The sequence below is a fragment of the Heterocephalus glaber genome, unplaced genomic scaffold, assembly GCF_053883595.1.
Source record: "Heterocephalus glaber isolate CG9 unplaced genomic scaffold, H.glaber_assembly_v1.0 deba00001523, whole genome shotgun sequence".
Classification (NCBI taxonomy): domain Eukaryota; kingdom Metazoa; phylum Chordata; class Mammalia; order Rodentia; family Bathyergidae; genus Heterocephalus; species Heterocephalus glaber.
In genome coordinates, this window is record NW_028258327.1 from 18656307 (window position 1) to 18683198 (window position 26892).

General features: G+C 36.1%; 1 protein-coding gene across 4 annotated transcripts in view; it reads left to right on the forward strand.

Annotated features, from left to right (window-relative positions):
* The window catches only part of Rngtt (RNA guanylyltransferase and 5'-phosphatase), a 314302-nt gene that overhangs the window by 82197 nt on the left and 205213 nt on the right, over positions 1 to 26892 (forward strand). For all 4 annotated transcript variants that reach the window (XM_013077976.2, XM_021240735.2, XM_021240736.2 and 1 more), the window contains exon 9: positions 18343 to 18478. In XM_013077976.2, the coding sequence (XP_012933430.1) occupies positions 18343 to 18478 (136 nt within the window). The remainder of the gene's footprint in view (positions 1 to 18342; positions 18479 to 26892) is intronic.

Here is a 26892-nt window from a genome sequence, read left to right on the forward strand (position 1 = left end):
AGCCCATTTTAGTACAGTGTGACTCTGGCTTTCAGTCCAGCTCTAATGTTACTGTTATTGCTCAGTTTTTGCTTGTAGGTCAGTTTTTTGGACCAGTTTTATTTTAGTAACATGCTAGAATTTAGAAAATTCAATTTTAAAAGCACTTATGAATGGAAAAAGAACTAAATTTCATTTTCCCATAAATTAAAGGAATTTAAGCATTTTATGCACTATCCTAGCCTGATAAAATGTAAACTACTGGCTAGAGTTACAAAGTATAGTATGTAACTTAGAACAAATCAAATTGCTATTTAAATTATAAACTTTAAACAACTGCACATTGAGACTACTCTGTGATCTAGCCTTGGTAGTTGCCTTAATGAGTCTGTAACTGGCACTGGAAAATGGAACTTTAAAAGTTAGACTTTTTTCTTTTAGAGCTAAGCAACTTCTCCAGATTTTCTCCTTATGAGCACATAGACAACACCCCCTTCTCTCCTCTGGAGATGTTGACATCAGGAAGCTGGAGCCCACTTTCCTTTCCATCAGAAAGGACAATGAGCTGAAGATGGCTAGAAGTAATAAAGCAGCTGTGGAGATCTGTACTATCTCTCTGTGTTCCCCCTCCTTTCTGCTCCTTGCTGTAAAAGACTTTTACCCACCTGTACATGGTGAGATGGTGATTTGAGGCAAATAGCCCCCTCCTTTTACCAAAATACATGGCCTCCTTTGATTTGGTCAGTGGCAAACAAATGAACCTAAGCATATGAACTTAAGTGGCCAGTAACAAGTCCATATTATATATATTTTTGTCATCCCAGGAGTATTTAGTATTTAGCCACTTGCATTTAGAATTAGCTGTAGAGATTGGTATATCTAGAATTTCTCATGGTACTTTTATGTGAACATGAACAAAGGTTTAGTGGCAACCAGTTGATTTCTAATGGTCTGATCCATTAGGCGTTACTTATTAGTGTTAAATAAAAATAAAAATGGAGCTAAGAGTTTACACCCCCAAGACCAGTTGCCCATAAGACTGTTACCCAGTCTCTAGTCATTGTGCATTCCTGGAACATTGTTTCTACTCATAACACAAAACATAAACTTTAAGTCCTCAATGTGAGTCAGTGAAGTTAAACCAATTAGCTGTAGACAAATTAGCTTAAATAGCTCTACTTACTTTAAACAGAATGTTAATATCTAAAAGCCACTCACAGAAAGGTCAGAGTACTTCCTCCTTTATAATTTTCTAATTCTGGGTATCAAATCTAGGTTCTAGAACTGAGCTAAATACCCAACCCACTTTTATTTTGAAACAGGCTCCTCGGTTTCCCAGGCTGGTCTTGAATTTGTGATTCTCTTGCTTCGGCCTCTCAGGTAGCTGGGATTACAGGTGTATGCCACTGTATAAGGCTTCCACCAGTACTGCATTATATCTTTGCAGTACTATAACTTTCCTAACTTGATTTCATTTTATTTTGACAATAGTAAATGGAGAAATTAAAACTCACTTAAAACATTTGGTGCTCTTAGATACAATCCTATTTATGTAGATTTCTGTGTGCATAAAACAATGTTAAAACAGTTAAGAATCATTGTGTTGTGCATTTTCCACATGTATTTTGAAATTATCTTTCTAAAATATACTTTAGTTGCCGGATGTGGCATGTGCCTGTACAGATTGCTGTTTGGAAGGCAGGAGGATCTCAAGTTTGAGGCCAGCATAGCCAACTTCGTAAGATCCTGAATCTTACAAAGCAAAAAAGAAGGCAGAGTAATATGGCTGCTGTGTAAGATCATCCTGGCCATCTTTCCCCATAGATACACCAGCTAAGCAGCTATTCATGTTCCAAAGTACCAGCACAAGAACTAAGAAAATCAGGAGAGACCACAGTTCTTGCTTTTAGTATAACAGATTGAAAAGTTGCATTGAAGAAGGCAGGAGGAAAAAGTTCCCCAATCCCAAACAGCCTGATTTGGAGAACATCACCTCCAGCGTGAGGAGGAGAGAATTAAGTTTAGGCTTAGGCTTGAAACCCATTGCCTGGCCTGCCATGGTGAAACCCAGTGCTGGGCAAAGCTCCATGACCCCTACCACTACTAGCCTGATGACTGAGCTTCAGAAAGTGGGTGACTGCTTTCTCTGACCCTCTTCCAATCTTGGGTGGCAAATCGTGGAGCAGGATTCTACCTGCTGGGGAGGAGAGCATGAAGGCTAGCATAGGGCTTTGTCTCAGAGCTCAGTTGCTAGGCCTGATGGAGTAGGACCAAGTGCGTAGTAGAATCTGAAGGCCACATAGGCAAGTCACAGCACACATAACAACAAATCTGCTGTATAATCAGAAGCATGATATTGGCATTAAAAACAGACACATAGACTAATGGAACAGAATAAAGTGCCTAGAAATAAATCCATGTGTCTGAAATCCAACTGATTTTTAATAAAAGATCACATTGGAGAAAGGGCAGTCTTTTCAATAAATAGCAATAGTGAAATTGGATATCAGCCGCCAGAAGAATGAAGGGAGACCCCTATCTTTTACCAATTGGAAAGATCAACTCAGAATGTACTGAAGATTTAAATGTAAGAACAGCAGTGCTGGGATCCCACATCTTCGGCCGACATCAGGTCTAGGCCATCCTATTGAAAACCTATTCAGGTTCTGAGAAGTCCATGTGCAGGGATTTTGGGAACTGTTCTGCGCCTGTGTTCTGGGATCTTGTAATTAATAATAGGTCAGGCCTACTTACCCAGCCACCTCGGCTGTATACCCTAATCTCTTATATCACCACTAAACAATAGCTCTCCTCTCCCTGGCCTCTGGCAACCATCATTTTATTTTTGTCTCTATGATTTTAAGTATTCTAGGTACCTCATATTGAATCATACAGTGTTTGCCTTTTTGTGACTGGGTTAGCATAATGTCCTCAAGGTTTATTAACATTGTGTCATATGTCAGAATTTCTTTTCTTCTGAGGACTGAATAATATTCCCTTGAATATACATACTGGATTTTGCTTATTCATTCCTAAATAGATACTTGGGTTGCTGCCATGTTTTAGCTATTGTGAATAATGCTTCTAAGAACATGGATATACTAATTCATTTAATTCTTACAACTACTTCAGGAGATGAGTACTTTTAATGAGGAAACAGAGACTTAGAGCAATTAAGTAACTTATACAAAGTTCTGTAGTTAGTAAGAGCCTGTGTCTGTGTGGGATGTATGTTCTTAACCACTAACGTAGACTCCCATTTGATGTGTTCTGTTTTACCTACAGATATCTTCACCGCTACTTACTATACCTTAATATATAATCAGTGATGTGTTATACAAATAATCTTTAATACCAATATTGGCTAATGAACATATAGTACATTATTTATTCATGTTGCATCAACTATGAATCTGCCCAATTAAAAAATAAAGTTAATGTTGGACAAGGTGGTTCTCAGCCCTTGGGAGGCTGGAATAGGAGGATTGCTGTGAGATCGAGGCCAGCATTGGCTATATAGTGTTCAAGGCCAGCTTGAACTACATAATGAAACCCTGTCTCAAAAAACAAAAGTAAAACACAACAAAAAAGTAGAGTTGAAATTCCTCAAACTGGATTTTAAGGCTCTTAACAGTCTTTTTAATAATGAGGTGATTATCTGCTGTACATATTAGATGTATAATTTGTGGGAAACTTGGAATGATGATTTCAGTAGTTATGTAGGAGAAATATAACTCCCAACCTGCTAGATGTCAGATGGCCGAGTTTGTGTCCCCTGAAATGAAAGAGTGATTTCCAAAGGACAGAGGAGGTTAAGCATAGGAAAGGTTTATTGAGAGACACAAGGGATCCCAAATGGGTTGCCAGAGAGGCCCTTTCTCCAAGAGTGTTTTTATAGGGCATAATCGCAAGATATGTTACAAATCACTTACAAAATCACGAGGTGGATACAATGTGGGTCAAACTATAATCAACCAATAAGATTATAGGTATAGCCTGTATATACACTTTACCTACTTCCCCTAAAGAAGTATGTAAATCTGGCCATTGTGATTTTAATTTCAAGGCCTTGTCTTCTTCAGATGTGCCCCCAGCCACAATTCTTTTTTTTAAAATTAATTTTAATGGGACATTTAAGGTATACAATATAATGACATTCATCATTGGAAATTTACACCTTTACATAATCCATCTTGGTTCTTATTTTTCCCCCAGCCCAATTCTGATGTCTCCACCTTTCACTGCTTTCCTTGAGAGCAGCCAAGTCCCTCTCTGACTGTGTTATGTATTAATTTTTATCTTACTTAGCTGCTTAGGACCTGATGTTTGGAGCATGTGAACTGTCATGGAAGTGAGTTTTGCATAGGAGTTTGAAGATATGTTTTGAGACAGGATGGTACAAAAAATAGAGACACAGTCTTAGAAACAGGCATGTACAGATTCTCAAGCAGTGTAGGTTGGTAAATGAGAATGGGATAAGGATATTACAATTCTGAAGTTTAAGTATATAGTTAGAAATGGGGCTGCTATAATCTCATGATATTTGATGAGATTTTTGCTTCCAGTGTGCCTGCCTGATTTTTCGGAGTCTTCATAGCAAGCACCATTGAGTCTGGAATTACAGTACAGGCTCTGGAACTATAATTTGCCCCCTCAAGTCCCCAAACCATTAATAGTTCATGTAAACAAATTAAATTGTTTTTTAATTGTTGAGTGGTTTGAAACAAACGTATTCTTCATCTTATTTACAATACTGTACTTGATTATTTGTATTGCATGTCATTACTTCCGTGGAATATCAGGGAAGAATCTAAAAACTGACACTGGGCTCTTTGCTGTGTCAGACTCTTAATAGTGTTGATTTTTATGCTGGTGGGAAGCTTTGCACAAGACTCTTAAGTCTTGCTGATTAAAAAACTTATTTTGAGACGGTATCTCACTACCTTACGTAGTTCAGGCTGGCCTTGAACTTGAGGTGATCCTCCTGCCTCAGTCTCCTGAGTGCTGGGATTACAGACATGTGCCACCATGCCCAGCTTTGAGGGGCTTTTCTTTTAAACAGAAACATTTGTGATTTTGAAAATATTTAATCTGTTAATACAAATAAGCATGCCTAACAGTATGAGAAGGTTTCGTGATTTTGAAGTTTTTGTGGTAGGTACCTCCTGATCATCAAGATTTGTGATGGATTAACTAAATTTGAAATAAAAGTTTTGACTATGATGTTTTTAATATATGATTTTTTTAATAGATAGCATTTACCAGTTACTAACTATTAAGCTTAAATAAAACTTGTTGAACAGAACACTGTAGAAAATTTGTGGTATAAAATACAACATGTAAAATAGAGATGGCTTTACTTACCAGAAGACATTTAAATGTTGGCAAATTGTTCAAATCTTCAATGACATGCTGCTAGGTTGCTATTTAATGTACAAATAACAGTCCAAGATAAAGGACTAGTCACAGATTTAACACTTAAATTGATGGGGTAACGAAAGGGCTATGCAATTTAAAACTAAATAATACATGCTGTCTAATTACTGTGTGGAGGTAAGTGATTACATAAGAGAAGGAGCTGTGGGCTTAAAGTGAGTGTAAGACCATAGGCCTTAATCAGATCTGATTCATGACTTCAAATTGATGTGATATGAGGATAAAAGATGAGCTAATCCTTTTGAAGAAGCCTGGTATGCTTAGGACCAATAAATCAAAATCAAAATACCTGTAGGATTGGAAGCTCTTATAATGCTGAATGAAAATTTTGATGAATAGACTATGTTAAAATTATATTCTTATTTCCTTGATTGTTAAGAGGAGAGATAAGTTAAAACTGGTTAAGTGGTGGTGTTACCATATGTACATGTTCTCTAATTTGTTAATGGAAAATAGAATCATAACTTGAATTCTTTGTCTTTCTAGGAATTTAAAGTAAAGCTGTACTTAGTCTTCATATGCTTTTTCCTTTTTAAGGAGTCAAAATGTAATTTGTGTCATAAACAGATGATAGCCATTAGTTTGAAATCAGAACTCACCTATAGGATTATATTATTTCATGGTCAAATCTTGGTTATTTTGTGGAAGTAATACAAATGACAATGTTTTAAGCTATGTGAAGTTTTTTTTTTTTTTTTTTTTTTTTTTGGTACTGGGGATCAAACTGGGGACCTTGTGCTTGCGAGGCAGGCAGAGGAACCACTGAGCTAAATCCCCAGCCCTATGTGAAGTTTTTTTTTTCTGAGATTCCTTCACTTTCAGCTGTATTTCCATGGAAATATAGTATAAATGGTGATTAGGTTCCCAGTTTAGCCTGTAAATTTTATTTAATTCCTAAGGAAGCTAAATTGCCTACTGTATGTATCTACTGCAAAAATGATAAAATGTAAGCTCAGTGGGAATTTAGCTTAGTGGTTCCACCACCTGCCTTGCAAGCGCAAGGTCCCGAGTTCGATTCCCAGTATCCTCCCCCCCAAGATAAAATGTACTGATAACACACTGGTAATTAAACAATATTTAGCTATATTTATAACATAGCAAGTTCATGAAAACTTTTTAATATTTCAAAAACTCTTTGGGAATTTGGGTGTGGTGGGTCATTTTTTTTTATCTCAGCATGGGGAGTGCTGAGTCAGGAGGATCATTTGAGTTTGAGGCCAGCCTGAACTATCTTACCTCAAAAAACCAAAAAAATTCTTTTTTCTTTTTATTAAACTCAACCCTTTATTTCCATACATAAAAATAACTTGAAAGGATTTATGAACCTAAATATGAAAGACTGAAATTATAAAACTTTAAGAAGAGGGCCTGGGATTTAGCTCAGTGGTTCCATCGCTTGCCTTGCAAGTGCAAGGACCGGAGTTCGATCCCTGGTACCAAAAAAAAAAAAAAAGAACAAAACTTTAAGAAGAAATTATAAGGGAAAATGTTTATGAATTTAGGGTAGGCAAGAATTTCCTAGGATATAAAAAACATGATGTATAAAAGAAAAAAATGATAAATGAGATTCCATCAAAATTTAGAACTTTAAATGACATCATTAAGAAAATGAAGAGTAAGGCCCGAGGATTTAGCTCAGTGGTTTTGCCACCTGCTGCGCAAGCGCAAGGACCCGAGTTCAATCCCAGGTACCAAAAAAAAAAAAAGAAGAAAATGAAGGGTAGTCCTTAAACAGACCATATTTACAATGCATATAACCTATGACCAGAATATATAAAGAATTCTTACAGCTCATTAGTAGACAACCCAGTTAAAAAGTAGACACAAGAAGATGATAAATAGCCAGTACAGCACGAAGAAAGGTGTGCAACACTAGAATCAGAAAAATACTGATCAGTACGATAGCAAGATTGAATTATACACTCATTAGGGAGATGAAGTTAAAAGTTTTAAAAGAACAAATGTCAGCGTAGGTGTGAACCAGTTAGAACTTTAAAATGATAAAAACATTTTGGAAAACAATACAGAAATTTCTTGTATTACTGTTAAGAACCAACATTCCTGTTCTTAAGTTTTTACTTGAGAGGAATGAAAACACATGTTCACAATAGATTTGTACATACAAGCTGACTATCCCTTATTTGAAATTCTTGGGACCAGTGTTTCAGATTTCCGTTAGAAATCCACTTGATCTGCAAAGAGGATAGCTACTTCTGCTTTTTTTGGGTGGTTGGGGTACCTGTCACATGGAGTATTATTTTCAACCCTTTAACTTTCAGACTATGAGTTTCTTTCTTGAATTAAATGTGTTTCTTGTATGGAGCATATTGTTGGATCTTGCTTCTTGACCCATTCTGCCAGTCTGTTTCTTTTGATTGGTGAATTGAGATCATAAACATTTATGTTTATAACTAATACATATTGACTTATCACTGTCATGACATTTTCTGTTTGTTGGATTCTCCCCCTTTGCATTTAATTTCTTGTTGTGCCTGATGGATCCATTCTGCTGGGCTTCCTGGGGTTGTGATCCTCAATGTCTTTTCCTAGGATATTGTCTAAAATTTTTCAGAGTGCTGGTTTGGTATTCATGAAGTTCTTAAGGTGCTCTTTATCATGAAAGTATCTTATTTCTCCATCAATTTTGAAAGGTAATTTTGCAGGGTACATCAATCTGGGTTGGAGGCTGTTTTCTTTTAGGGCTTGGAATATGTTACTCCAAGCTCTTCTTGCCTTGAGGGTTTGCATTGAGAAGTCTGCTGTGATTCTGATGGGCTTTCCTTTGTGTGTGATTTATTTCTTTTCTCTCACTGCTTGTAGAACTTTGTTCTTCTGTTGTGTTTCTGGAATCTTAACAATTATATGCCTATGTGTAGTTTTTTTTGATCAAGGCTATTTGGAGTCCTATATGTCTCACTTATCTGTATGTCAAGTTCTTTTCCCATGCTTGGGAAGTTTTCTGCCATCATTTCTGAATAGTGTTTTTGTGTGTAATGTGCAGTCTCTCCTGTTTCGTCATTGACTCCAATGAGTCTTATATTATTCTTCTTTGCATCATGTAGCAGCTGCTGGATTGATTTCTTGTAGTCTGTTACAATTTTGGAGCAATTTTTCTTTTCCTGGTCACTAATTGCAATCTTATCTTCTATATCTGAAATTCTGTCCTCACATTGGCTCATTCTGCTGTGTAGAATTTCTTTTTTTTCTTTCTCTTTTTTTTCACTTTATTAAATTCTTTTATTGGTACATTGTAGGTATACAACACAATTACATTTCTCATTGGGAATTGTACCTTTACATAATGCATCTTGGTTCTTATTTTTTCCCCATTCCTAGCCCTCCCTTCACCCCCTCCACCCTTCCCTATTTACAAAGGCTTTATTTCCATTTTTTCCATTTCTCATCATTTTTTCCTTTCCCTTCTTTCCTTTCCCCTGCCCCTCCCACTACCCCTACCCCTTTGGACCTTTTCTTCCTATTTTACATTATCGATTATTCATTCTAATAATTGGTACATTTTAGGTATACAATATAATGACATTCATAGTTGGAAATTTGCACCTTTACATAATCTCTCTTGGTTCTTATTTTTCACCCTTGCCCAGCCCTCCCTTCAACCCCTCCATTCCTCCCTATTTACAAAGACTTTGTTCCTATTTTTCCATTTTCTCATATTAATCCCACTCCCTTCTATCCTTTCCCCTAGCCCTGCCACTTCCTTCCTCTTTGTCCCTTTTCTTCCTATTTCACATTACCTATTATACATTTAGTCCTTATTTACACTTTCAGTTTCTCACACCAGAGAAACTATTCGGTATTTATACATGTGTGTCCTATTTATTTCACTTAAGAGTATTGCCTCAATGTGCATCCACTTAGCTATAAATATCTCTAATTTCTCACTTTTTATGGCTGAGTAGTATTCTATATTATAAAAAAACCACATTTTCGTTATCCAGTCTCCAGTTGATGGACATTTGGGCTGTTTCCAAATTTTAGCTAACACAAACTGTGCTGCTATGAACATGGGTGCACATATATCACTGTGGTATGATTCTTTTAATTCTTTGGGGAAGATCCCCAGCAGTGGAATAGTGGGGTCAGATGGGATTTCCAGTCCTAGTTCTTTGAGGTATCTCCATACTGATTTCCACAGTGGTTGCACCAGTCTACACTCCCACCAGCAGTGGAGCAGGGTTCCTCTTTCCCCACAGCCCTGCCAGCATTTGTTATTGGTTGATTTTATGATAGCAGCCATTCTTTCTGGAGTGAAGTGGAATCTCAGCATTGTTTTCATTTGCATCTCTTGAATGACCAGTGATGTTGAACATTTTTTCATGTATTTATTTGCTGTTTCTATTTCTTTGTCTGAGAAATATCTGTTCATTTCAGATGCCCATTTTTGGATTGGGTCTTTAAATTTGGGAGGTCTGATCTTTTGAAGTTCTTTATAGATTCGAGATAGTAGACCTTTGTCTGAGGAAGAGCAGGTGAAGATTTTTTCCCACATTGTGGGTTGTCTCTTCACACTGCTGGTGATTTCTCTTGCTGTGCAGAAGCCTTTTAATAAGAAGAGGTCCCACTTGTTGATTGTGCTAGTTCACAGGCAACTGAGGTTTTGTTCATAAAATCTTTTCCTACACCGATGTCTTCAAGGATTCTACCTAACCTCTGTTCCAACTGGTTCAGAGTTTCTATTTTAATATTTAGATCTTTAATCCATTTTGATTTTAGTTGAGTGCATGGTGAGAGATACAGGTCTAGTTTTAATCTTTGGCAAGTTGAAGCCCAATTTTTCCAGCACCATTTATTAAAGTGGCTATCTTCCCTCCAGTGAGGGTGTTTGGCTCCTTTATCGAAGATGAGATGGCTGAGTGTGTCTGGCATTGTTTCTGTATCTTCTAATCTGTTCTACTGGTCCTCAGGTGGTCTGTTTCTTTGCCAGTACCATGCTGTTTTTAATCACAGTAGCTTTGTAGTATAGTTGCAGGTTGGGGATTGTGAATACCCCCTGCCATGTCTCTGTTACCTAGAATTGCTTTTGCTATTCTGGGTCTCTTCTTGTTCCAAATGAATTTTTAGATTGTTTTCTCAGGTCCATGAAATATGCTGCTGGGATCTCAATTGGAATTGCATTAAATCTATGTAGCAGTTTTGGAAGTATGGCCATTTTCACTATATTAATCCTTCCTACCCAGGAGCGGGGGATGTCTGTCCATTTTCTGATATCATCTTCAATCTCTCTTTTCAGAGTGCCATAGTTTTCAGAGAAGAGGTCTTTGATTTCTTTCGTTAGGATGATTCCTAGGTATTTCAGTTTTTTGGATGCTATTGTGAAAGGAATTATTTGCCCTATTTCTCTCTCAGAGAGTCTGTCATTGGTGTAGAGGAAAGCTATTGCTTTTTGTGTGTTGACCTTGTAACCAGCTACTTGACTGAATTTGGTTATTAAGTCTAGAAGACTTTTGGTGGAGTTCTTGGGGTCTTCTATATAGAGTATCATGTCATCTGCAAATAATGACAATTTGACTTCTTCATTTCCTATCTTTATTCCTTTTATTTCTTTCTCTTGTCTAATTGCTGTGGCTAATGTTTCCGGAACTATATTGAACAAGAGTGGTGATAGTGGACATCCTTGTCTTGTTCCTGATTTGAGTGTGAAGGATTTCAGTTTTTGACCATTTAGTATGATATTGGCTGTTGGTTTTTCATAGATGGCTTCTATCAGTTTGAGGTAGAGACCATCTATTCCAATTTTTTGTAGGGTTTTTATCATCAATGCATGTTGGATTTTGTCAAATGCTTTTTCTGCGTCTATGGAGATAATCATATGGTTTTTGTCCTTGGCTCTATTGATATAGTGTATTACATTGATTGATTTTCATATATTGAACCATCCCTGCATCCCCGGGATGAATCCCAGTTGATCAGGGTGTATGATCTTCTTGATGCTCTTCTGCATTCTGTTTGCCATTATCTTATTGAGGATTTTTGCATCTATGTTCATTAGTGAGATTGGCCTACAGTTCTCCTTTTCGGTTGGGTCTTTCTCTGCTTTGGGGATCAAGGTGATGCTTGCTTCCAGGAATGGATTAGGGAGTATTTCTTCCCTTTCAATTTCATTGAAGAGTTTCAACAGTAGTGGCAGCAGTTCCTCTCTAAATGTCTTGTAGAATTCAGCAGTGAAGCCATCAGGGCCTGGGCTTTTCTTAGCTGATAAGTTTTTAATTGTGTTTTCAGTTTCATTAGTTGATATTGGATTGTTTAGAATTTTTAGGTCTTCTTTGTTCAACTTTGGTAATTCATATGTATCTAGGAATCTGTCCATTTCTTCTGTGTTGTCCATCTTATTGGCATATAGGTTTTGGAAGTAGGTATTGATGATCCTCTGGATTTCTGCTGGTTCTGTTGTAATTTCACCCTTTTCATTCCTAATTGCATGGATGTGGGCCTTTTCTTTCCTTTTTCTGATAAGGTTGGCTAAGGGTTTGTCAATTTTGTCGATTCTTTCGAAGAACCAACTCTTGGCTTCATTGATTTTTTTGTATTGTTCTCTTAGTCTCCACTGCATTGATTTTTCCTCTGATCTTTATAATTTCCTCCCTTGTATGAGCTCTGGGGTTTTCCTGTTCTTCTTTTTCTAGAATCTTGAGGTGCAGCATCAGGTTGTTTAATTGGGCTCGTTCTGTTTTCCTAATATGTGTATTCACTGCTATGTATTTTCCTCGTAAGACTGCTTTCATTGTGTCTCATAGGTTCTGATATGTTGTATTGTCATTGTCATTTAATTGAAGGAACTGTCTGATTTCTTGTTTAATTTCCTCTGTGACCCATTGGTTATTCAGAAGTGTGTTGTTCAATTTCCACGTGTTTATGAAATTTTTTGAGTTTCTTTTGCTATGGATCTCCAATTTCATCGCACTATGGTCTGGTAATATACTGCTGTGTAGAATTTCAATGGAGCTTTTGATCTCCTGGAAATCTGTTTGCATCTGTTTTATGGATTCCATTTGTTTCCTATGTTGGGATTCCACCATGGTCTTCAGCTCCTCTAGTTTTCTTTTATCTGTGTCCTCTCTAGATTTATCAATCACGTCTTGCACTATGGGCACAGTCTCTGTTGTTATCTGAGAAATTATTTCTGATTTCATTTTTTCCAAATCCTCTTTTGTTGCCACTTCAGGGAGTCCAGGTTGTTGAGTATCACAGTGTTCCATCTCGTTTCCCTTTGGGGTTGTTTTAGTTGATCTGGAAATCTGGTTTTGAAACTTGTTTACATGTTTTCTCATTTCAAACCGGGGAGGGTGCTGCAGGCGCCCAGGCGGCTCACCTCCTCTGTGCTGGCGGGGGTGGTATGGTGGCCTGGAAGGCTCCTCTTGTGTGTTGGGAGCGGCTCACCTCCTCTGTGTTGGTGGGGGTGACAAAAAAATTCTTTAAGGGCGAACTGAATTTTTTGAGATAAGGTGGAGATGTATGGATATTGCGACAGGGACTCTGTGATAATGATTCTTTATTATTTTGTTGAGATGTAATAAAAAACTTATTACTTTTAATTTTGCCGATACAGATGTTTTAGTAGGTTTGATCAGAATTAAGATTCATGAATGAAACTAAGTAAAGGTGATAAGGAGGAAAACATTTTTTCTTTTTAAAAAAATTGTGATAAAATGCACTTAACATAAAATAATCATTTCTTTTTCTCTAAAGAGCAGAAGGAAACAGGAAAAAAATTCATTAACGTGGACATGGAACCACTTTGCAAAAGAGATGATCAGAGATAGAATTTACTGAGCGGCCAGCTAATGAGCGATAGCCCGCAAAGTGTACATAGTTTCATGGGGGAGAAAGAAAGCTAGGGTTTGGGAAGTTAGCTGTTCTTATATGGTTTTTTTGGTACTGTAAATCGAACTCAGGACCTTGTGCTTACAAGGCAGGCAGCAGAACCACTGAGCTAAATCCCTGGCCCTTTTCTTACATTGTTTTTAGAACAAGGTATGAGAAGTGTTGATGAATAAGAGGCAGATCTGACCAACTGCTCTTGTATCAGGAAGGTTTATAAATTGTATCTTGGAAAGTGATTCTAAACTCTGAATTTTCTTTGTACGAAGTCTTGTTACCTGAATTTATTTCTCTGTTCTTCTACAGCTTCAAGAGTTAGCTTTCAGGGAGTTGTGTGACAGTACTTTTGGGAATAGAAATGAGAAGAAACAGCCAGTATATAAACAGAGGTTTGAGAGTTGATTCTTACGAGAGAAATAGGGAAAGTTAACTCAGGGCTTGGCATTATACAGTTGTCTCTGTTGAAGGGTGAAAAGTAGATGTCATGTCTTTTGGTATGAAGTTAAAATATAGAAATAGCTAGTATTACGTAACCCTTGGTGTTGAAGATATGTTGGGAATGAAACAGTGGAGTTACATCAAAGGCATGTTTAACTTACTTGAACTCAGCTGTATGTGGTGAGCAAAAAGAAAAAAAGAAAAGAAAACCCAGAATTACACCCATTAGTATTCTTGACTGTAAGGAGTAATAATCAACTTTAACTGATTTATGCAAGAAAAATATCGGGAAGCTCTCTGGAGTACCAGTCTTGGAAAATGAACAGGACTTGTGGTTAGCCAGCAGCAAGGGCCATAGCCAAGGTCAGGGCCCAGGGACACTTTTAGTAGGAAGTCAAAGCTGGCACTTGCTGACAGCATCTCAGCTGTTGCCACAAATAAATTTTCAATTACAGTATGCTTTTTCTTCTGTCGCTCACTTAAGTTAAAGGTCTTGGAAAAGGAATTCCTGAGCCTATTTCCCACCGGTTAGAGACAGGAAGAGAGAAAATCTAGGCCTTTGGTTTTTACTGTGAAAATGAAATTGTCTATGTCTAAAACTGAACTCATAGTGTCTATCATTTTTCCTAAACAAAATTCCTCTTCATTCCCCAAATGGCTTAAGGATTAGTAAATGTACTCAGTTTTTCAAGCTAGAAGCTTAGAGGTCATTCTTGACATCTCCTATTCTCTTGGCCCCATGTTATCCTGTCAGTTCACCCCTTAAACATCTTTAATTTATCCACTTATCTGTAATATATCATTATCACTATAACCTTAGCCACTGTGATTGCTCACTTGGTCCATCACATTTCTCTTGTCCACAGATTGACACCACCCCATCATGGGTTTTGGCAAGTTAGTGGTCTGCACTTACCGCTTATTTCTCAGTGGCAGGCCACTCTTTTATACTGGAAGGGGCTGGAGTCCACCAACTACATTTCCCTGCTCCCTTGGCTATGTCCTTCCTGTTGGGTTTTGTTATTTGGGGACGCTAGAGGGAAGGTAGGAGAAGAGACTTCTTGTTTCTAGTTTCTGTGAAGGTAATACTTTTTTACTATTATCAAATGTGATAAACTTCTTTATACATATAGGCTTGCTGTGCAAGGCGTCTGGTCTATAGGAAAGAAGAAAATAGATATGGTCTCTGCTTCCAGAATGTGAGATATTTAGAGGTGTAATTAATCAGAGTTGGGTCTGAATTGGTGATGAGATTAAATTATGAGATCTCCAAAGCCCATTTTACTTTAAGGCTATTGGTAGGAACTAAGACTTTATGGTGTTATTAGTTGCCAGTATTTTTTTTTTTGAAGGGGATATCAGTGTATACTTTATTGCATTAATTTATTTTTTTTTGGTACTGGGAATTTTAAATTCAGGACCTTGTGCAAGCTAGGGGCATACTTCTAGCCCTTTTTAAAATTTTATTTTGAGACATGATCTCACTAAGTTGCCCAGGCTAGGCTCAAACTACTGACAAGTATTTTCTATCAATTTTCCTCTTGAATTACTTACTTTCTAAATTTTATTAAGATATTTTGGTGTTTTACTTGATTATATATCTCCTATCTTAATGCCAGAGAAAGACTGAAAGATTTATTTCTAGTCAGGCTGAAAAACCTACACTTATAGAGTACTTTATCAGTTTGGCTTTTCTGTAATCTGTGTAGCTTAGGTATTTGCACTTAATAAAAGTGAATCAGTGTTTTGTAATTCACTGAAATTTTAATGAGTTAATTAAATTTTATCTTTTAATAAAAATGGTTATAGAATAAATACTTATAAATCTGAATATTAAATTTGCAATTGATATAATTTTCTAATAAGAAACTATATTACACTAGTGGTTTGCATTCACTGAAAATATAACTATAGTTATATACTATGCATATATCTGGCAGTGTTATGAGGTAGTTGCTTTTCAAATAATCTGGCTACTTTCAGAGACTTTGGAGTTCTTTTCTTCTCTAACATGAAATACCTCATTACATTTTGTAAGTTTCACATCACAAAAGAAAATTTGGAATTTGAATTCAAGCCAAAAAATTATAGCCTAGCAACTTGTTCTAAAGCCTGAAAATTTATGTGTGTGAGAATCTCTAAATACCAACTGCTCAATAATTTCTCTGCTATCTTGCAGATGTAAGCTGTTTCCCAAGAGCAATCTTTTGTAGTAAATTCTATCCTCTAAAGCCTTTTCATCCTTAGTTTTTTAAATCTGTTGATATACATGTACACAGATAGTGTTTCTTTTTAACTAATAATTCTACTTGAAATAAAAAGGAAGGATATCTATCTGTATCTCAGGCAAGAGTACCAGGCCTCTGAGATTTAATATTTATTCTACTTGTACATTAAATTTAATTCTGATTCATTGTATATTCAGAAGAGGCAATCTATTTCTTTTTCTTTTTAACATTGTAAGATTTTATTAGCATTAAATCATCTTTTCCCAGATTATGTATATGTAATACTAATTAGGTTAAATTATGTTAATTATGTTAAATTAACATGCCAAGGTTAAATTTAGGAGACAATGAATTTAATAATATAAATGTACTTATTTATATGTTTTATGGTGACTTTTAAGTATCCTATATCTTGACTTTCTAAGAGAAAGATACAGTGTTTCCCTAACTTGTTTTTCTGTGAAATACCTATTTATTGACTATTGAGCTTGCAAAATACTGGTCCTGGTCCTTAAGCAACATGATGGATTGGGTCTTTAGCACCATTTTTGTAGATGATATCATAATATCATATTGCTTTTTATTTGATTTTTCCTTATGTTGATTTAAATTCCTTTTGAAACACAATCCCAGAGGATTGCTACTACTTTTTTTTTTTTTTTGGTACTAGGGATCAAACTCAGGACCTTGTGCTTGCAAGGCAGACATGGTGCCACTGAGCCATATCCCCATCCCTACTTACTTCTTTTAAGAAACCTAAATATGTCCTACCTACTTGGAATTGGTACTTCAAAAAAGTATATAAAGAGGATCTCAAGAACTGAATATTCCTGTTAGTTTTGAGCCTACTGCTGGCTTGGCATCTCTCAGATGCACATTCAGTCCAGACGGGCTGCTTTTACTTCTTCTAGTGAAACCTGTGTCTCCATACTACCCATCTACCTTAGGTACAGCTATTTCAATATATAGTGAAGACCTGAGCAATCTGTGCCTTTCTGAGGCTCAAGGGGCCCATGAGAGCTAATTATTTTAGAAACACCAGCACAGTAGTCCCACAATAGAAGCCCCTTTGGGCTTTATTATTGCTCTTCCCCGTTTTGTTTGGACACTTCTTTTACTTTAGTCATTTGTTCTCGCCTATACTAAATATGTATACCTTGCTCTTTAGAGAATTTGTTTATGGTAAACAAATGATCTTCCAAATTCTCTATCAGCTTCCATCTCTTCATTGAATGTTTCTTCTGCCTCCGATCTTAATTTGCTTAGTTGTTACTGCTTTTTTCTGACATATCTCTTATACCTTGTGAATAGGGGGTGTCTCGTCTGTTTTCCATTTTCAGGGATTATTCTTCCACTCCTTCACATTGAATACCAAATAAGAATGGTTACACAAAATGATTGTTTCTTTGAGAGTCATGCCTTTTAACCTTATTCTTATTCTTACAATCGGTTTTTCTCAACATTCTTTGAAGCTTTTGGTGCCTAAATATGGTCTTTATTTTAATCCCAAGTCTTGCTGTTAATCATTTGGTAGTCTAGCCTTTCACTCAGTAATTTCCTGAACTTCAGCCCATATAGACTTTACTTTTTGTATGGTGTGAAGTAGAACTTTATGCTTGATATGATCCATTGATGGAAATCAGAGATGCTAACTTGACCATTTGAAGAATGAGAGGTTGTTAAAGTGTATAAATTCCCCCACAGTAGTGATTGGATTTGAGAAAATAAAGACTAATGAAAATTCTTACAGCTTGTGCTTAAAAATATTTTAATTTTATAGTCATGAATGAGAAGAAAAATTGTTCCTGAAATTATATCTTAATAATGATGGTAGTGATTCAGAGAACAGCTAATGTTCAGTTAGCTAGTATGGTAGAGAGAGCATTATTGGATAGTTTAAATTCTGGCTGCAAATCCCTGCTTTTTTTCCGTTTTGCAGTGGAGAAAATAATATTTAGTTCATATGTCTGTTGAGCCCTAAAATGCAATTACAGGTGTGTATATGTTTGTTTTATAAACTTTGTAAGCTTTTGATGTTTAAGATCTAATAAAAATTAGAAAAACATTCTCTCTTTAAGATGACTCATAAGGTTGCTTGTGGATATCACATTGTCTCCATAGAAAATATTTCCTCATACTCTGTTTTAGTTTAAAAGTGTTATTTGTGGTATTTAATTTGCATCCTAGAGAGAGGGATGCTAGTGGACCTTCCTATAGGAAGAATGTAGTAAATTTAAGGGCAACCAGTTCTACTATTATTATTATTATTATTATTTGGTACTGGGGATCGAACTCAGGACCTTGAGCTTGCAAGGCAGGCGCCCAAACCACTGAGCTAAATCCCCGGCCCCTCTGCTATTATTTTTTATAACCCTGTTGATACTGTATTGTTAATATTACTTTTTTAATGTTTCATTTACAGTTATATGATGTTGATTGATGGCACAAATGAAGTTTTTATGATTGATAGAGATAACTCAGTGTTTCACGTGTCAAATCTGGAATTTCCATTTCGTAAAGATCTCCGTATGCATTTATCAAATACTCTTTTGGATGGGGTAAGTATTTTGTGTGTGTGTGTGTGTGTGTGTGTGTGTGTGTGTATGTACATTATGTATTTATATATAAATTAAACATTGCTGCTTTTTTTTCCCTCATAAGTGGGTATTTTCTATTAAAAAATTTAGAATTGAATCTAATTTTTATTTGGATGTTATCTTCTGCTTCTCACCTGCACTTATTTTGAATTAATGTCCTTTTAGGGACTTGCCAACTTAATTTTTGAACATAAATAGGATTTTGAGGGGTTTTTTTAGTGGGGAAAATTATTAAAGATATAGAAAGTGAATTAAATGGATTGTGTATTGATGATTGTCACTATCAGAATAAGTGAACAAAATTAAATCTTGTTTGGGCCAGAGATTTAGCTCAGTGGTTCTGCCGCCTGCCTTGCAAGTGCAAGGTCATGAGTTTGAGCCCTGGCCCCCCCCAAAAAAAATTAAATCTTGTTTTTTCTTTTTTATTATTGAAAAAATAATTTTTCTTGAAAAAGAATAAATTTATTTTAATATTTTACTTGTCAGTTGAATTTTAAGTCTATAGTACTACCTATTGCATTTTCCCTTGGCTCTTTAGCTATAATCCTTGTTTAAGGATTTAATGCTTTTGAAACCAATCATCCTTAATTTCATAATTGAATTTTTAAAATTGATAACATTTTTCTCATCTCATAAAATCTCTTTGATAAATTTGCTTTGCTAAAAATATGTTACTTTAGGCCAGGCATAGTGGCAGATACCTGTAATCCTAGCACTCTGGGTGACTGAGACAGGAGAATCACAAGTTTGAGCCTAGCCTATGCAACTCAGTGACTTAGTAAGACCTTGTATCAAAATAAAAAATAAATAATGACCTGGGGGTATACTCAATCCCAGTACTGCCAAAAAATAGTTTTTATAAAAACCTTTTCCCTCTTCAACACTACAAATACTGATTCACTTAAATAAAACTAAAATATTCACAAAATCACAAAAATGCTGTTAAAACTCATTGAAATTCTTACTGTATGAGTATCTTCTATTGCCTTTTGATGACCATTGTTCCTTTAATGACCATCATGACTTTCCTTGGTGCAGGTCTGCTTCAGGGATGTATGACATGTTCATAGTAATGAGAGCAATTTAGAACACAGATTCTTAAATAGACTATGTATCGGAATCTTTAGGGATGCCAGGGCTCTATTTCAGTCCCAGAAACATTGTGAATTGTCACAGTACCTCTACCCTGGTTGATCACAGTGCTGTGATCAAATATGAACATACACAAATAGTTATGTAATTTTGCACGAAGAGAACCAAATGATAGGCGTTTTATAACTTGTCACTTTCTCCCTAGCAATTTGTTTTGGACATGTTTTTCATATAAATGTCTGAATTGCATGCTTCTTTATGTAGAAATACCAAAATTTGAAGTTTTCAAACTATCTTGATGATGAAAATTATAGGATTAAAAATTGCTTGTTCAAAGTTACCTTCCCCGATTAGCCCATAAAATTCATACATTGGAATCTTCCAGGGCCTAGGTATCTGTGCAAATGACGTAGAGATTCTGATTAGGCAAGTTTGAGAAAACATTTTGTAATTTATTTGACCAGTTCTCTATTGATGGCCTTTTTTTAGATAAGTTCTCACTATGTGGTTCAAGCTGGCTTTGAATTCGCTGTGGCCTAGGCTGACCTCACATTTAATTTATTTTTTATTTTTTTTTGTTTGGTACTGGGGATCGAACTCAGGACCAAGGCAGGTGGCGGAACCACTGAGCTAAATCCCTGGCCCCTGCCCTCACATTTTTTTTTTTGTACTGGGGATCAAACTCGGGACCTTGTGCTTGCAGGGCACGTGGCGGAACCACTGAGCTAAATCCCCGGCTATGCCCTCACATTTTTAATCATCCTGCTGCATCCTCCCAAGTCACTGCATCCCAATTACAAGTGTGCACCACTTGGTTGACATTTTGGGTTTTTTGGTAGACATACATGAAGTTACATTTTGTATTTTTTTCATTTCACAATTGTCAAATATACTTAAGATGATTCTCAGAGATGAGGTTGTATTGTGTATTAGGATTCTCTTGAATACAAATAATCGAAGTCCAGCTTCAAAAGAAAGAAAAAACAAAATGGATTGACTCTTAATTAAAATGTTTCAGCTTGATTGGCTTCAGGCAGGCAGGTCCTGGGGTCTTAAATGATGTTGGCTAGGAACTGTTTTCCTTTCCATTTTTTTGCTCTAATTGCTTGGCCTTATTCTGCATGAGGCCTTTTTTTTTTTTAACATGGAAAACAAGTTGGATTACACCCCAAGCAAGAAGAGAACTTTTCCTTCTAGCATCCATCTATCATTTTCAGAGAAAAGTCCAAAAAAGCCTTCCTTGCCTGAGTTATATACCTATGCACAGGGGTTGGGTTGGGGTAGGGTGGGGGTTAGGAATTCCATGGCAGAAGTACCAGTGTGGAGTATAATAGAAGTAGTATTCCCAAGGAAGGGGTGGTAACAGGTTGTATAACATATTTGTTGTGTTTGGTTCAAGGGGATTCCCATTAAATTTTTAAAAAATGTGTAATTTCCACCCTTATTTTCAAAAAGTTTAGACACGTATAAATATACATATATAGTGGGTCTGCGCACTATCTTAGACAGTGAGTTTTAATTCATTGTTTTCTAATTTGATGAAGGAAAGAATGATTTTCCATTTTCAGAGACAGTAGAGCAGTGGTTAAAAGGATTAACTCCAGGTACCTAACTGGTCCATCTCTTTTTACATGAGGTACCCAATACAATTTACTGAGTTTTATTATTGTGATATAGCAAGGTTAATACTATTTAGTTTTTGGACTGTTGTGAACATAAGTCAGAAAGTTTGTAAAGTAGTGATGAAAATGCTTGACACATAGTCAAATAAATATGTTCCTCTTCTAATTTGCTGTTATGTGAATTGTTAAAGGTTTAACACTTTTTTACTTCTTTGTGAGTTAATGTGAGTTGCCAGTTCAGATCTTTTCTACATTTTTTTTGTTGGGAGTTCATTTTAAAAAAAAATTTATTTATAAGATTCTTTTTTATCTTATTTAGGGGATCACTTTGTAATTCACATATTTTGAGAAAATGTGTTTTCCTTTTCTTGCATTTCTTCTAGTGCCCAGTAGTTTAAATATATATAAATGACATATGAAATGTGTGTGTGTGTATGTGTGTGTGTCGTAGTGTTAGAGTGCTTGATTTGCGTGCATGTGGGCCTGAGATCTCTGGAAACTCACAAAAACAAAGCAAAAAATCCTAATCAAACTATACATATACTGTATATGTGCACATACATGTGTGTTAAATGATAAACACCTTGGTTTATAATATTTGGCTTCATAAAAAATATTTGGCTTTTTGTGACATTTTAAGGGAGGGTTATTTTCACCTCAAAATTACCCTGATACTTGCATTTACTTCTAGTACTCTGTGGTTTAATACATACATTTAAATGATCCTTCTGAAATACCTTTTGACAAAGAAGTAAGATGAGGTGCAGTTTTTAAACATCTAGCCTGTTACCTTAACATTGTTCAGTTAGTTCATTTCTCTTTTTTGATCAGAAATAATTGTTTTTATCATATGCTAGCTCAGTGGTAGCGAACCTATGGCATGTGGGCAAGCAGAGCACTCTGTTGGCACATGCGCCAAGTCATCCCAGCAGCTGAGCATCAGTTTTTGTGTTTTTTTTTAAAAAAACTGAAACCTCAGTTTTCAGGTTTAATTTCAGTGTTGGCATTTTGTGATAAATAAGTTATTGGGGTTGCTATTAGAAAGGGAGAGATTGCTGTAGAAAAGATTTTCTTTTTTTTGAGGTAGGATCTCACTATGTAGTTTAGGCTGGGCTTGAACTCACTATGTAGCCCAGGCTGGCCTCAAACTCATGATGATCCTCTTGCCTCAGCCTCCCAAGTGCTGGGATTACAGGCGTGCATTACCATGCCCGGCTTAGAAAAGATTTTTTTTTTAAACCGGGGATCCAGCTCAGGTCCTTGTGCTTGGGGGCAGGTGGTGGAACCACTGAGCTAAATCCCTGGCCCCTAGAAAAGATTTTTGTTGGAAATGGGCTAAGGGCATTCTGGGTAGGAAATAATGCTTAAAAATTAGTTAGGGTCGGAGATTTAGCTCAGTGGTGCTACCACCTGCCTCACAAGCGCAAGGACCCAAGTTCGATCCCTGGTACCAAAAAACAAAAACAAAAAACCCCAAAATTAGATAGTCAATCATCTCTATATTTAACTTAGTAATACTATTTATTTTTACCCCAGTTTGGATAACTAAGAGTGGTTGATTCTTGTGGAGTTTTAAAATAGCAATATGATTCATGATGTCAGTTTACTTGGGCCAGAATTAATAGTTGCCTTATCTGTTTTTCTAGATATGTTGGTCCTCTTAGTTTCCTGATCTGCATTTTCATTTGCAAATTGTTTTTGTAAAATTCCAGATCCAAGAATAACTCAAACTACCCAATTGTCTGGCTCTTGGATGTAAGCACTGAGGTTTTGTTTTGCACTGCTAAATTATGTCCTTGACCCACAAAAGGTAGAAAATAGATTAGAAATATGGCATTAATTCATTTGAAACAAATCAGTGAATTTAATCAATTTAACATTGTCACAAAGAGAAGTATATAGCAGTTAATGCTGGGTGTGGTGTTGCACATTTGTAATCCTGACACTAGACAGGCAGCCAGCCAGCCTGGGCTATGTAGTGACTTCAAGGCCAGTTTGAATTACACAATGAGACCCTGTCTCAAAAAAAAAACCCATTAATTAGTAAAATTAACAGTGAGAATCTTGGAACCATTTTCAACTGTTAATCTTTTTATAAAAGAATATGCATGCCTGTTGAAATTTTAGAAAGTCTATACAAGTAAATTCAGCTATCAAAAGAGATTACTTTTTAACATTTTGATATACTTTCTTTTAGTCATTTTGTTGTGCCTATATTATATAATATATTTAACTGATACGCATATAACTGACATTTAATATATATTGTATACCTGGGCTTCCATTATTTCTCTTCAATCTGAAAAACTGCTTTTAGGATTTCTTTTTTTTTTAAATATAGTTTTATATTTAAAAAATTGTGTTATAACTCAAATACCATGAAAGTCATCATTTTAAGGTGTTTATTTCAGTTTATAGTGTATTCACATGATTGGTAACTATGGTACCTTAGTTATTTTGTTGTTGCTGGGACGAAATAGCCAATACTCACAAGTTAAAGGAGGAAAGATTTATTTTGGCTTACAGTTCATAGAGATTTCAGTTCATAGTTGACTGACTCCAAGGCATGGAGGCATGGCTGAGGGTGATGGCTGAGAAAGAGTTTATGACATGGCATCCAGGAGCAGAAAGCAGTAGCAATCAAGGAAGGAGGAAATACATATTTATCTCCAGGCCACGTCCACAGTGACCCACCTCTTCCCACCAGCCTTCACCTCCCAACATCACACCCAGCTATAAACCCATGAATAGACTAATCTATTATCCCATACCTTTCCAAAGCCCCACCTAGGAGCACAGAGTCTTTGGGGGACATCTAGATATAAACCTTAACACATTATCACTATCTAATTCCAGAACATTTCATCATCCAGATAGATTGTGATAACTAAAGGAATGGGTTACAGAAGATGAGCTTTAAATACAAACAGATTTTTCAGAGAACAGTTCATGAGAAGAGAGTGATTAAACCTTTCAACACTTGTCCATTGCTTATAGCATAAATGTAAAAGAACTGAACATTCTGAAGCATGTCTGTGTCTTAAGTCTCATCTTCAATTGTAATCCCTAATCCATAAGTTTCACCTATATTGATCTTTGGAAACTTTAACCCCATATCCCTTTTCATGTTTTTCTTAATACCAGTTTGCCCATCATTTGTCCTACTGGAAAATATCTTCTACATCTTTTAGGATTAAACTAATGGTGGTTATGTACCTTTTTTAAAATTTTTATTTTTTAGTCTTAAGTTCTTTTATTGGTACATTTTAGGTATACAATACGTTTACATTTATCATTGGGTGTTTGTACCTGTACATGATGTATGTTGATTCTTATTTTTTCCCCATTACCTGTGCGCCCTTCCCTATTTACATTTCCATTTTTTTTCTTTTCTCATAATTTTTCCTTTCCCTTCTTTCCTTTCCCCTTCCATTCCCTTCACCCCTACCTCTTTGGATCTTTTTTCCTATTTCAAATTATCAATTATTCATTTTAATCATTTTAACCCTTATTTACACTTGCAGTTTCTCACACTAGAGAAACTATTCGGTATTTACACGTGTGTCCTATTTATTTCACTTAAGAGTATGGCCTCTGTATGCATCCATTTAGCTATAAATGACTCTAGTTTCTCGTTCTTTATGGCTGAGTAGTACTCCATTTTATGAAAAGAAAACCACATCTTCTTTATCCAGTTTCCAGTTGATGGGCACTTGGGTTGTTTCCAAGCTTTAGCTATTACAAACTGTGCCACTATAAACATGGGTGGACATGTATCGCTGTGGTATGATTCTTTTAATTCTTTGGGGAAGATACCCAGCTGGGGAATAGCTGGGTCAAATGGGACCTCTAGTCCTAGTTCTTTGAGGTCTCTCCATACTGATTTCCACAGTGGTTGCACCAGCCTGCGCTCCCACCAGCAATGGAGAAGGGTTCCTTTCTCCCCACACCCCCACCAGCATTTGTTATTGGTTGATTTCTTGATGGTAGCTATTCTTTCTGGGGTGAGGTGGAATCTCAGTGTTGTTTCCATCTGCATCTCTCGAGTGACCAGTGATGTTGAACAGTTTTTCATATATTTATTTGCTGCTTTTACTTCTTTGTCTGAGAAATGTCTGTTCATTTCAGATGCCCATTTTTGAATTGGGTCTTTGAATTTGAGGGATCTGATTTTTTTCAGTTCTTTATATATTCTAGATAGTAGTCATTTGTCTGAGGTATAGCTGCTATAATTTTTTTCCCACACTGTAGGTTGTCTCTTAGCTCTGTTGGTGGTTTCTTTTGCAGTGCAGAAGCTTCTTAATAAGATGAGATCCCAGTTGTTGAGTCTTTGTGCTGGTTCCCGTGCTACTGAGGTTTTGTTCATAAAGTCTTTTCCTATGCCAATGTCAAGAGTTCCACCTAGCTTATCTTCCAGCAAGTTTAGTGTTTCTGTTTTAATATTTAGACGTTTCATCCACTTCAATCTTAGTTTAGCGCATGGTGATAGGTATGGGTCTAGTTTTAATCTTTGGCAGGTTGAAATCCAGTTTTTCCATCACCATTTATTAAATAGGCTATCTTTCCTCCAATGATGGTGTTTGGCACCTTTGTCAAAGATTAGGTAGCTGAGTATGTCTGGAGTTGCTTCTGCATCTTGTAATGTATTCCACTGATCCTCAGGTCTGTTCTTTTGCCAGTACCATGCTGTTTTTATCACAGTAGCTTTGTAGTATAGTTTCAAGTTGGGGATTGTGATACCCCCAGCCATGTCTCTGTTGCCTCGAATTTCTTTTGCTCTTCTAGGTCTCTTCTGGTTCTAAATGAATTTTTGGATTGTTTTTTCTAGTTCTGTGAAGTGAATTGTTGGAATTTCAATCGGCATTGGATTGAGTCTATATAGTAGTTTTTGGAAGTATGGCCATTTTCACTATGTTGGTTCTTCCTACCCAGGAGCAAGGGATGTCTTTCCATTTTATTGTATCCTCTTTGATCTCTTTTTTCAGAGTGCTGTGGTTTTCAGTGTAGAGGTCTTTTGCTTCCTTTGTTAGATTGATTCCTACTTATTTCATTTTTTTCGGATGCTATTGTAAAAGGAATTGTTTCCCTAATTTCTCTCTCAGTGAGTCTGTTATTTGTGTACAAGATGGCTATTATTTTTTGAGTGTTGACCTTGTATCCTCCTACTCTACTGAATCTGTCAGTTAAGTCTGGAAGTCTTTTGGTGGAGTTTTTTGGGTCTTCTATGTAAAGTATCATATCATCAGCAAATAATGACAGTTTAACTTCTTCCTTTCCTATCTTTATTCTTTTTATTTCTTTCTCTTTTCTAATTGCTGTGGCTAATGTTTTCAGAACTATATTGAACAGGAGTGGTGATAGTGGACATCCTTGTCTTGTTCCTAATTTTAGCATGAAAGTTTTCATTTTTTTGACCATTTAGTATGATGTTGGCTATTGGTTTTTCATAGATAGCCGTAATCAGGTTGAGATAAAGACTTTCTGCTCCAATTTTCTGTAGGGTTTTTATCATGAATGGGTATTGGATTTTGTCAGATGCCTTTTCTGCATCTATTGAGACGATCATATGGTTTTTGTCCTTGTCTCTGTTAATTGATTTATGAAGGTTGAACTATCCTTGCATCCCTGGGATAAATCTGACTTGGTCAGGGTGTATGATCT